We start from the raw sequence: 13,346 nt of genomic DNA on the forward strand, positions 1-13,346 counted from the left end.
CATGTCTTAGAGTGTTCAAAGCTGGACCTATTAGGTCCGAGATCCAATTCAGTGAGGTGGTTGTAAAGTGTGAAATGAACAGCAATTTGGTCAAAAGGTGCATAAAGATCCTCTTATTTACTTTAGGAAACTTGTGGTGAGAAACAATCCATCACCATATAGCATGGGGATGTGTGGCCATGTCTTTTTTATGTATATTTGTGGTAAATTGTTATATTGAGACTACTGTAGATCAAAGAACATCTAGGGGAATGGTTCTGGGTGTCAGGATCTATTTTGCCTGGGACCAGGTGACTGACCTGTGTACCCTTGGGATCTGGGTTGATCTCTAAGGGATAGCCTACCTCTTTTCCCATGGCCATTAGATGTGACTCCATGCTGTTATAAGGTCTCCCTGCTTACTCTTTAATATGTTGATCCAAAGATCTTTATGTTTATAAATTTTACTTTACTGTATGTAAGGTTCAGTAAAACTTTTTTTTTATTCTTTATCTCCATCACTATCTGCTTTCTGTATTTTTAGTAAATGTTGTACCCCTTTTATCTGCAGATTGTTGGGATAGAGAAGTCTGATGCCTCCACAAGGGCTGTGACAATCAGTACCAAGGGGAAGAATATTTTCCGTTTCAGTGAAGTTCGAGACTTTGACTCCCTGGTAGCTAGACTGAGGTCTAAATGTTCTGTGACTAGTCCCCAGCATATTGCCTACCCTGTGGTAAGGATCCATATAATATATTATGTTAAAAAATTAGGTTGCTTGAAAGCGCCTCCCGATTATTTTAGCATTGTACTCGTGTCGCACTTGTAACTCGCTACTTAGTGTTAATAATTCAGGTTTAGTGATGTCATATGTATTAATACAGTATTAACAAAATCAATAGGTAGTTTTAATGTATCACTGTTCTGATTGGAGCATGTTTTATAGATCTCCATTGTATTACATAGGTAGTCACTACATTGCTGTCCTAGATTAGATTCTTGATTTAGTTTACTGTTGTGCTATGTTATATGGTTTTTACGCTCTGATATGACCCATTCACTTATTATTACTTCAGCCTTTCATGCAGTCTATCAGCTTCCTACATTCATATATGAAATGTCCTTCCCATACTGCAGGCTGCCTACAATGACAATGCAGCAGACTTCCAGAATGAACACCCTATGTGCTCTAGTAAAACAGTCAGCACAGAAGCATTAATGACTGTTTTCCATCCTCAAGATGCTGAAAACCTGGATCCAATAATGGTAAGGATAAAGGAAACAGACCAATGTGTCTTATGTTTACTGAGCGGATACACTAGTAAATTACAGATGTATTATAAAAAAAGAGGTATTACCGGTACTTGTTTATACATAAGAATATAACATCTCTAAAAAAAAAATTGCTAGCCATCTGTCATCTCATAAAATTTCTATGAAGCATTTGCATGGGAGTATTAACAAGAGCTTGCGTTAACCCTTTCATTGACTTAGCCTGTTATTTTTTGAATTTTTATTGTGCCTTTTTTCCCCTTAAGCCATTAACATCCATAATATATGATGGTCCATATGTCTCCACTTTGGTTTTTCATTGAAGGGGTCATTTAATGTGATTGCTACTTATTTTTCCAGTGAAAGATGCAGCTGGGTATACATTTCCCCTGGAGCGTCCGCTGTGGACTTTTCTAAACAGATGTTCAGAGTTTCAGTGTATATGAAAATGGGGTTATAGAGGGGGTCCAGAGAAGGGATCCACCCCTTCTATGTGGGGAGTTCCATTTATTCTCATAAAGAACGTGAACAAGGATTGTCTGAATAGAACAGTCCTTTAAAGTAGTCCTTTAAAATTTTACCTATAGATCAGCTCTCTGGAAAGGCACACCCTATTTTATAGTGACAGCCCACGTATCTAGCTTTTTATTTCTGCAGTTGAAAGAAAAAATGAAGGAGCAGTCGTGGAATATCCTTTTCTCAGAATGTGGCCGAGGAGTTAGTATGTTTCGTACAAGAAGAACTCGGAACTTGGTAGTCAGAGGCATCCCGGAGACATTGAGGGGAGAGCTCTGGCTCCTTTTCTCAGGTAACTTATTATCGTTTCTTCTGAAAACCTTTAATATAGGATTCTTAAAGGGGTTATCCAGTGAAAATCTTTTTTTTTTTTTTTTTTAAATCAACTGGTGTCAAAAAGTTATATAGATTTGTAATTTATTTCTATTAAAAAATGTCAAGTCTTTCCATACTTATTAGCTGCTGTATGTCCTGCAGGAAATGTTTTATTTTCAGTCTGACACAGTGCTCTCTGCTGACACTTCTGGCCGAGACAGGAGCTGTCCAGAGCAGGAGAGGTTTTCTATGCGGATTCATAGAAAACTGAGACAGAGTTCCTGTCTCAGCCAGAGATGTCAGCAGAGAGCACTGTGTCAGACTGAAAATAAAACATTTTCTGCATGACATACAGCAGCTGATAAGTATGGGAAGACTTCAGATTTTTTAACAGAAGTAAATAACAATTCAGCAGTTGATTTGAAAGAAAAAGATTTTCTGTGGACAACCGCTTCAATGTTAGTAATGTGTTAGGGAGAAGCATATTAGCCATTCACTCATACTGCTTATATGGCTCCTTTTGTAAGCAGGGAATCCAAATTTCACATCATTACTCTGAAAATAACAATATACTCATGAGTTGTAATGCTTGGTGTTTAATGGCTCCATGTTGAGATACTTCCTTCACTAGAGAGCAATCCAGTCTTATACATTCTTCTCATTAATACAGCTTCTCTTCTTTATTGTTTGCTAGGTGCCGTTAATGACATGGGGGCTAACCCAGGCTACTACACTGAAATAGTGGAGAAGTCTCTAGGTACGTGCACATTGGCTACTGACGAGATTGAGCGAGATTTGCGCAGATCACTGCCAGAGCATCCAGCCTTTCAGAGTGACACCGGCATCTCTGCATTGAGGAGAGTGTTAACTGCATATGCTTACAGGAACCCCAAAATCGGATATTGTCAGGTTAGCTGATTATTATTTATTTGCTCTAAGAATTGTAGATGTTTGGACGCTTGGTACTGAAGACATTGTTCACTTTATATATAAAAGTTAATGGTGATTTGTCAATGTGTCCTCTACAGCTTCTTGTTTGCATTTTAATTGTTCTTAAACAGGATGTTTTATACAGGGCCTGCCAAGTCTTCTGTCTGACCTGTCTATAGTGAACAACATGTTTATTAAGTAGTGACAGAACAGAATGACTTCATAGTGTTCACAGCCGAGGAGAATGCTAATATCTAGTGACCCAGAGTACCATATGTGTTGCTTAAATAGTTATCCTTCTATGTATAGATATCTGTATCAAATGTTTTGTGTTTTAGACTAACACATTTGTACAGTGAATGGTGTACTCTGTATTTCATGCACTTGTTCTGTCCACTATTTGAAAATAAGTTCAATATCTTTTTTCTTAATAATATATATTTATGGCTGTCTGAATTCTTTAATTTTAAAACAGCTTCAAGTGCCTTGAATATGCAGTACATAAGATTAAAACACAACATTCTGTTTACCGGAAGCCACCACTAGAGGGAAGAGCTTACTGCATATTTAATTCATATTAAATTAAAGGGGTACTCTGGCAGAAAAAAAATATTTTTTAATCAAATCAGAAAGTTATACAAATGTGTAAATTACTTTAGTTAAAAATATTTATCATTTAAGTACTTATCAGCTGCTGTATGTCCTGCAGGAAGTTTATTCTTTCTAGTCCTACATGGTTCTTGATGTTGCCACCTCTGTCCAAGACAGGAACTGTCCAGAGCAGGAGAGGTTTTCTATGGGGACAGTTCCTGACTTAAACAGAGGTGGCAGCAGAGAGCACTGTGTTAGACTGGAAAGAATAAACACTTCCTGCAGGACATGCAGCAGCTGATAACTACTTAAAGGGAACCTGTCACCTGAGAACAGAGGGAAAAGCCTGCCCGACCCCCCGGTGGAGCCCCGGATACTTACCTCATCCTGCAAGTCCCGCTCCAGGAGCCAGCCCCTCTGCGGACAAATCACCGCCCTACGGTCTGCACATGTGTTATGTAAATGAGAAGAGATGAGTCCGACATCCATAGGAAGCACAGATTTCCTATAGACGTGGGACTCATCTCTTCTCATTTACATAACGTGCGCGCAGAACCTCGTGCGGAGATTACTCTGCGGAGGGGCCGGCTTCTGGAGCGGGACTTGCAGGATGAGGTTCCCTTTAAAGGATTACGATTTTTTGAATAGAAGTAATTTACAAATCTGTTTAACACACCAGTTTATATAAACTAGTTCTCTTCTTTAGTTCCTCTCTGCTCTCTCCGCTAATGACATAGTCCAACAAGAGAGACAAAAAGTAATGGCACTGCCTGGCTCTCCACTAGATGGCACTCTGTCTCAGGCTGGGTCCGGTATGTGGTGGTGCTCAATCCGAAATAAACATGCTGTATGAACAATCAATGAAGAATGAAAGGAGGCACTCACCAGCAGTATGTTCAGACCATCCGGCTTTTATTGCTGTGCGCAGGGGGAGCGGGGGAGACAAGGTGGGTAACCTTGTCTCTGAAACGAAAAATTCCATCTACGGCTTCAATAAAATTATGGTAGCTTTATTGGGTCATCACAAAAAAGAAAACAAAAAAAAAATAATAATAAAAGATAAAAACACGCTGACGCGTTTCAGGGTTAGAACCCCTCAATCATTGGCCATGATTAAGGGGTTCTAACCCTGCAACGCTTCGGCGTGTTTTTATCTTTTATTATTATTTTTTTTTGTTTTGTTTTCCTTTTTGTGATGACCCAATAAAGCTACCATAATTTTATTGAAGCCGTGGATGGAATTTTTCGTTTCATGGACTTTCAGGGTTGCGGCCCGCAATACAGCCAGAACGTGCTTCACTTCCAGGAGGTCCACACACACCTGCGCCAATTGTGGCTATTAAGGGTGAGCTGACATATTCTCCTTTTATGCTGTAACCTTGTCTCCACCTGCACACAGCAATAAAAGCCAGATGGTCTGAACATACTGCTGGTGAGTGCCTCCTTTCATTCTTCATTGATTGCTAATGACATAGTGTAAAGAAAACTTGTCACACAGTCTGATCTGCCAGCATCATGTCACAGAGCACAAAGTAGCTGAGCAGATTGATATAAACTTTCATGGTAGCTTATTTATCTAATTTCCTGTTCATTCTGGGCTTAGGAGTCCAGTGGGTGGTCCTACTCAGTGACTTACAGCTATCTCTGTATGCATTCTCATAAAAGGAAGGTTGTCTATAAATGGCACACAGTCAGGCTGTTTGCTAGGTTCTATTGCTTGTACTCACAGAAGATAATCCTTTGCCAAAGATATATTGAGCATAAAATGTAGGTGTATGGCCAGACCTTCTGCATCTAACCACCACACAAACGATTCCAATAACGTTACACAGTTCTGGGCACATAAAAGAAGTAATGAAAGACACTGCTAGAAAACATTACTCTTGTACTTTTGCAGGCAATGAATATCCTTACTTCAGTTTTGCTCCTTTACGCCAAAGAAGAGGAGGCCTTTTGGCTGCTAGTGGCTGTATGTGAACGGATGCTGCCAGATTACTTTAACCGGAGAATTATAGGTAACCAAGCAAGTTCAGTATGATCAGAACCTGAATTTATTGTACATGTGATTGCTAAAAGATTGAAACAAGGTGCATGTATTTTCTTTACTGTCAGTATTTTCATGAACTGTTGGCATGGGCATATCTCACATGCTCTTAGTAAATGGATATACAGTACACTCTGGCCACATGCCCCCTGGGGTACGTCTTGCCAGGTACATCTATAGCTGCATAACTGTATTTCTATAGAACACTTTCTCACTGACTCCTTATGTAGCTACAGGTTTACATATGTAGAATATATTTAGTGGTGATCATGTGAATTACATTTGCCAAATGAAGGAAGCAGCCACAGGCTTGAAAAGAGTCCTGACTTAAGCATGCAGCAATGTACATAGCAACGTATAAATTACAGGTTTTTTTTAGTTAATGTTTTTATTAGATTTTTCAAACAAAAGTTTTCCAACAAAAATTAAACATATTTCACAGATGGTATGCACAGGTATTAAGTAGCAAGTCTTGCTTAATTCAACATCTATGCAAGGAGAAGATACCTGCCATAGCAGATGTAGTTAAAGGGGGAACTCCAGGTAGAGGTAAAAAAAATGAAACTTCTACAGAATCATATAGCATTACTTACCTGTCTATCCCAGTTTTGAAACTACCAAAAATCCATTTGTTTGGGGAGGGGGGGGGGGGGGTTGTTCTTTATTGTGTTTCTGTCCTTCCTGGTTGAGCAGTTCCCAGAATGCAATGCTTTACCTCAGCTGGTCATCACAGTCCCCCACCCATCACACTCAGTAAAATTAGTGCTGCACCTGCTTCTGGCAATTCAGAGATGGTGAATCACTCAGGGGATTGGGGGATCCGGCCAAGCCTCCTGTGAGATCACATCCTGCCCCCTGTCTGCATCATCAGCCTGTCCTCTAGCAAACACACACAATGTGAGACAGAGGCATGGAATCTTTGTCTCCTAAAGGTGGGAGAGTAGAAGGAGCAGGAGACAATGTGAATTAGCACAGGGGCCATTTTTTTTTTATTCCTGGATTTCTATCAGCTACCAGTGTGGCAGAACCACACAGATACAGTAATACATTGTATAGACACATCTATATAACTTTTAATGTACTTTTAATAGAAAACAAGTTTTTCTTATCCGGAGATCCCCTTTAAAGAATAACAAGAAAAAAAGAACAACAAAAGTACATGTATAACTGTAAACATCTGAAGCTCTCGTAAGAGGCTCAAACCAAACCTCCTAGTCTATGTGCATGGGACACTCTGTCTAACCCCAGATCAAAGAGAGGATCCTCAGCCAAGATGCTCTTTTGATACCACGTAGTTAAACAGAAGCACTCCTTAACAGAACGCTGAATCTGCGGAGCAATGTAACTCTCAATAATCAAAAAATCTCTCCACATGAGTCTCCTTCCTCTGCGAAGCCTCCACTCTATCCATTTTCATAATAGAAGACAATTTCTCTAGGAATAGTTTAAACGGAGGAGCAGTTGGGTGATTCCATGTATGCAGTAAAGTTTTCACACCTGTGGCCGAGAGCATATATAAAAGCTTTCTGCCTCCCACAGATCAAGGAAACTCCATGGGTATCTATATAACCAAAGATTGCCCATATTGGACCCAGAGGGAAATAATTAAACAGATGTGTGGTAGCGAATGTATTAACCCAAAATTACAGGTATTTTTAATAATGGTTGGAGAATATTTCATAGATTCACATAGGATCTTGTGTTTTAGGTGCCTTGGTAGATCAAGCAGTATTTGAAGAACTCATCAAAGAACATTTGCCTCAATTGACTGATCACATGACAGACATGACATTTTTCTCTTCGGTGTCCCTCTCGTGGTTCCTCACCCTCTTCATCAGCGTCCTGCCTATTGAGAGTGCTGTCAATGTGGTGGACTGCTTTTTCTATGATGGAATAAAAGCCATCCTCCAGCTGGGATTAACTGTGCTGCACTTTAACATGGACAAGCTGCTGGGCTGCAAAGATGATGCTGAAGCTGTCACTATCCTCAACCGGTATGATAGAGCATTATTACAGGAGATGCCAATAAAAATTTGGCAGTGCTGTGCTGTGAGAATTGTGCCAGGCAGTTACAGAAACTCTTTGGCCAGTTGATGGGGGCTTTGGGTATTTTACAGAAGTGTTGAGAGCACTTCTTATAGACTTGCTTGTATAGAATCCTATATTGTCAGAGATCACTGGATTTCCCAATGTAGTGATAAAATCATGTTCAGGTGATAGCACTATATGGGCTTATGGTGGCCTCCATCATGTATGACACCTACACTGGGAGTACTCCTGGTGCATATGAGAAATGTATACCACAGACACAATGTGAACACGGCCTAAAACACTTACTTGAGTCACCAAGGTCTTTCAGTTTCTTTCCATCGCTTTCTCTTCCCTCCTTGCACACACTCTTGCTTTTCTCTATTTATTTTCTTCTCTCTTCTTTGTTTCTTCTCTGGCATATCTGTCTTTTTTCACTCTCCTTCTCTTCCCCCTTTATTCTGCATAAACTTTTAGGGACTACAGCTATAACCTAATCTTAGTAAAGCTTGATATCAAGTCTCCTCCTTGTCTCTTGAACATGGTCTTTATAAGTACATTCAGAGTCAGGGATCAGTCTGAGTGGAGAACAAGGCATTTTCTTGTTACAGAACATATTACACCAGGGGTCTCAAACTCAATTTACCAAGGGGCCGCTGGAGGTAGAGTCTGGGTGAGGCTGGGCCTCAAGAAGCCACAAAAAAAGCTCTTACAAAAACATTCCAATGTCATAAAATGTTTTTATCTTAAAACCACATATAGTTGCTGACTAGAGACAAGTAACTATTATTATTCAGATTCAAATGTCTGCATTGACAGTTCCTTAACATTTAACTTTCTGAACATGAATGGAACACACACACACACACTCACTGCCTGATCCCCACCACACACACACACACTGCCTGACCCCCACCACACACATAGACTGCCTGACCCCCACGCCACACACACACTGCCTGACCCCCACCCCACACACACACTGCCTTACCCCCACCCCACACACACACTGCCTGACCCCCACCCCCCACACACACACTGCCTGACCCCCACCCCACACACACACACACACTGCCTGACCCTCACCACACACACACACACACACACACACTGCCTGACCCCCTCCACACACACACACACTGCCTGACCCCCCCCCCCCCACACACACACTGCCTGACCCCCACCACACACACACACACTGCCTGACCCCCACCCCCCCCCACACACACACTGCCTGACCCCCACCCCACACACACACACACACTGCCTGACCCCCCCACACACACACTGCCTGACCCCCCCCCCACACACACACACTGCCTGACCCCCACCCCCCACACACACACACTGCCTGAGCCCCACCCCACACACACACACTGCCTGACCCCCACCCCCCCCACACACACACACTGCCTGACCCCCACACCCCACACACACACACTGCCTGACCCCCACCCCACACACACACACACACACTGCCTGACCCCCACCCCACACACACACTGCCTGACCCCCACCACACACACACATCTTTTGCATTAAAGGGGTTCTCCAGGCTGGGGGCCCCCATCCCGGATTACCCCTCCTAGGAACCAGCAGGCCAAATGTCTATTCCCCTCCCCCCTTTGGCCTCCCCCATGTCTCCTCTCCGGCCTCCTCCTTCTCCCCACCGGCATCCCCCTTCTCCCCTTTGGCATCCTACCTCTCCCCATCGGCCTCCTCCTTCTCCCCACCGGCTTCCACATCATGGGGGCCGCGGCCTCCTCACCTCGGGTAGCAGCGGCAGCCTCACACACCGCCCACCCGACGTAGCGCCCGGATGTCCTTGTCCAATCAAATCAGCGCAGGGAGGGAGCGTGGAGCCGCTGCGGCCGGACGTGCTGCACTCATCCAATCAACGCGTACGCAACGGCAGGCCACAGCAAGATGCCGGGGAAAAAAAGATTCGGGGCAGCAGGCATTTAATCCGGGGCTGGGCCGCACTTACAGTAAAATTACCATTGAGGTGGGGGCCGCAAACTAGTGTCCCGAGGGCCGCAGTTGGCCCGCGGGCCGTGAGTTTGAGACCCCTGTATTACACAGTATATTATTTTTCTTTTTGCTCTAATTGACTGTTTATAATCAAAGAAATCTTTTTTTCCTTTTAGGCTGAGTTCACACCTGCATTGGGGGCTCTGTCATTAAATATTCCACATCCTGCACTATTTTGTTTGCTAAATGACAGATGCCATGATGGAAACTAGGCAGACCCCATTAAAGCCAGTAGGGTCTGTCTGGTTTCTATTTTACTGGCAACAGATCCACCAGTGCAGTTCTTTCTTCATTGTTCTGCTCCAGTTATGGAGCAAAACAATGTAAAGGACGACACATATGTGAACTCTGCCTTCGTTGTGAACTGCAATGGCACTAGCAAATCTGATTTTCAGAGCTAAGTATTGTTGGAGAGGTTTTGCACTCTGTAGTGTTAAGATGCCTAATGATTTTTCAGTAACTGATTATCTGCAGGTTTTTTGACAACGTCGTGAATAAAGACAGCCCGCTTCCCTCAAGTGTACAACAAGCCTCTGCTACAGCGGATAGAAAGAGGAACAGCACAAAGGTGGACATCACAGAACTTATCAGGGAATCAAATGAGGTATGCTAAACCTGCGTGTGGTCTACACCATACTTGCAAATGGGAAAATTAGAGATGAGCAAACCTTGAGCATGTGTGGAATATGATTACCGGTGGCCGAAGAACTTGGAGGCAGCCCCAGGGAGTCCTAGAAAACATGGATACAGACTATGGCCTATGGCTGCAGCCTTGTTTTCCAGGCAGCCTTTCGCTCATCTCTAGTGAAAATGTTTTATCACATTTAGGCACATTTTATTGTCACCTAGACCTGTACAGTCGTATGTGATATTTTGAACCTGTCTTAACAGTCCTTTATCATAGATGTTTTCCTACTATGTGTCTTTAATAGATTTAAATGCAGTTAATCCTGTTAGTCAAGATAACAGATTTGCAGAATCACCTTTTTTCTCTAATCTGCAGAGATTTGGAGCCATTCGGTACGAGGATGTGGAAAGCATGCGGGCTAGAAACCGCCTGTATGTCATCCAGACTTTAGAAATGACAACCAAGCAAAATGTGGTATGTACCAATCTACATGCGATGCACATTTCTGCTGATTTGTTTCCTGTTTTTTATCTGCTTGTTATGGTCAGGCTTGGGACTTGTATAATAAATCCTCAGGTCCCTACATATTAAAACAGTCATCAGGACCAGGGCCACTTCTGCCATGAGGCCAAATGAGTATTGCCCAGGTGGCAGATGTTACAGAGTGGCCATAAATGATACTGTCTGCTACACACCACTGACTTCGTTGATCCCATCACCTGCAAATGTTATCTGGACACTGACGTAGAATGCAAGGAAGTCAGGACTGCAAACATTTTGCAGGTATTGTTATATGCTTCAGATATCACTACACTACAAGTGATAATTAGCCCTTTAAACGGAGCACAAGGTGTAATGGTAGTATGACCATGAATAAGATCACCATGAGTAGTCACAATGCATTGACTCTTGTATATGTCAAGTGCTTTTATTCTCAGAGAAGCAATAAAGATTGAAGAATTGCACACACTTGTGGAATTTTTCTGTCTTGTCTTTACCAAGGATGGAAGGTAGTACTTGAACAGGGAAATTCATGGTGGAGCTGGATTGTCTATGCACTTTTTATGTTAGTAATAATATTTATTATAGTAAAAAAAAAAGAATTAAAACAAGTCTAAACTAAAAAAAAGCACTGATGAATATTTTTGGAAGATTGTTAACAGTGCAGCCAGTTTTAGGGGAACCCTCACAATGAATTATCTTTTCAGAATTTTCGTTATTAACTGCTCCTGATAAGATGTCACATGCTTTGATCTGGATAACATACATGACCCCTTATGTTCTCCATGCAGGTCAGAGTTGTTTCACAGGATGTGAAAATTAGCCCTGCTGATCTAGAGGAACTGTATTGCATATTTAAGGTACTTTGTGTAATGCACTATTACATTGTGTTCTCATAAGGAACTATGGGATACTTAATAAAGCTATCAAACATACCCTTTATTGTTTTACAAAATAAAGAAAACACATATAAGATCAAGACCAAGGAGGAAGGAGGCCAAACTACTGGGACATAATAGTCTACATAATAAAGTGCTAATGGGGCATTCAAAATTAATAAAAACAGTACATCATCTCATAATTCACACTACAGTACGCTGGTAACATCTGTAAAGATAGTGACCATAAAGTGGTATTTACCGCAATGTTGACAGCCCCAGCTTGCTGGCCTCTACCTTAGACTCCCACCCTGTTTCGCTCCTGCTTCCTTAAAGAGAGATAAGTGCTGCAGTGGACACCATGACTTTTCTTTAATTTTGCTTGCATTGAGTTATTTGCAATCATAATAAAGTTTTACCTGTCTTATTTTTCTTAGAGGGAACACTTCTTGTCTTGTTACTGGAGTGTGAACAACAGCAGCATTTTAAGTCATCATGATCCAAGCCTGCCGTATCTAGAACAATATCACATAGACTGCCAGCAGTTCCGGACGTTGTACCACCTTCTGAGTCCCTGGGCATACTCTCCTAGCGTTGACTCCCTAGCATTGTGGACCTTCCGTCTGTTGGATGAAAATTCTGACGGTCTCATCAATTTTAAAGAGTTTGCACAGGGCTTTGGTGAGATATATATATACATCTAAATATCAAGTGCACAAGGACAATTAGAACCGGGATTAATTTAACCTTCATGTTCTAGATGTCATGTTCAATGGCAGCTTTACTGACCGGCTCAAGCTACTCTTTAAGATGCATATACCACCAGGTATGTACGTGTAGCCATGTCTTCTCTATTTTGTGGACTGATGCTATGCATGCATAAAAGGACAACAAACTTAGAGACAAGTTAAAATATTTAAAACATATGTTTAATGTTTCATTGTGTTTAATGTATTATGTGTTTTTCTAATTTTAGCTTTTACTGAGGTGGGAACCGTGAGCCCATCAGAGGAAGCCAAACTTTCTAAAGAGGAATTGATGCATTTCAGCCAGCTTCATGGTAAATGAATGATAATTGTGATGTACTAGAGATAATGGAGACATTATGGTCATGCTCTAATCTCTTTCCTCTACAAAGGCCCCACTTATCATCTTTATAGACATGCTGTCATATTTATATGCGGTGAACACATTTCTATGATTTGTTAGCATTGAAAGCCAATTAAACACAATGCGACTGGAGTCTACCAGCCTTTAACAGTGACATGTAGCTATAGTTTTATTTATTCAGGGTTCAAAGCATCACATCTATACAGTACGCTTCCACTAAGTAGGCACTGGGCCATCTTTCAGTCCTAACTAGTCACGGGCTGCAGGGGTTCCTTCACTGTAATCATGCCCCTTTGGGTCGGCCTTTGTGACGCAGGAAGTTACTGCACTGAAATCGCACCCGGAGAGGTGTAATTACGGCGAAGGAATTCCCGCTATCTGTGACTGTTTAGGCCCGGTGCCTACTTAGGGAATATTTGCATATGGTAAAAAAAAATAAAAGTAATTTTTTGCCTTATAGCTGGCCCAGTCAAACGGAGGAAATATATGTTAGGAAAGAGTGGATGGAGGTTTATTAGGAATG

The 13,346-nt window shown here is 41.9% G+C and overlaps 1 protein-coding gene across 3 annotated transcripts in view; it reads left to right on the forward strand.

Moving 5' to 3' along the window:
• The window catches only part of TBC1D8B (TBC1 domain family member 8B), a 53,441-nt gene that overhangs the window by 33,711 nt on the left and 6,384 nt on the right, over positions 1–13,346 (forward strand). For all 3 annotated transcript variants that reach the window (XM_069942966.1, XM_069942965.1, XM_069942967.1), the window contains exons 7-18: positions 551–715; positions 1,117–1,245; positions 1,909–2,059; positions 2,777–2,991; positions 5,501–5,618; positions 7,356–7,641; positions 10,181–10,310; positions 10,710–10,808; positions 11,627–11,695; positions 12,151–12,394; positions 12,474–12,539; positions 12,690–12,773. In XM_069942966.1, coding sequence (XP_069799067.1) covers positions 551–715; positions 1,117–1,245; positions 1,909–2,059; positions 2,777–2,991; positions 5,501–5,618; positions 7,356–7,641; positions 10,181–10,310; positions 10,710–10,808; positions 11,627–11,695; positions 12,151–12,394; positions 12,474–12,539; positions 12,690–12,773 — 1,756 coding nt within the window. The remainder of the gene's footprint in view (positions 1–550; positions 716–1,116; positions 1,246–1,908; positions 2,060–2,776; positions 2,992–5,500; positions 5,619–7,355; positions 7,642–10,180; positions 10,311–10,709; positions 10,809–11,626; positions 11,696–12,150; positions 12,395–12,473; positions 12,540–12,689; positions 12,774–13,346) is intronic.

Source organism: Dendropsophus ebraccatus, chromosome 10 (assembly GCF_027789765.1).
Source record: "Dendropsophus ebraccatus isolate aDenEbr1 chromosome 10, aDenEbr1.pat, whole genome shotgun sequence".
Taxonomy (NCBI): Eukaryota; Metazoa; Chordata; class Amphibia; order Anura; family Hylidae; genus Dendropsophus; species Dendropsophus ebraccatus.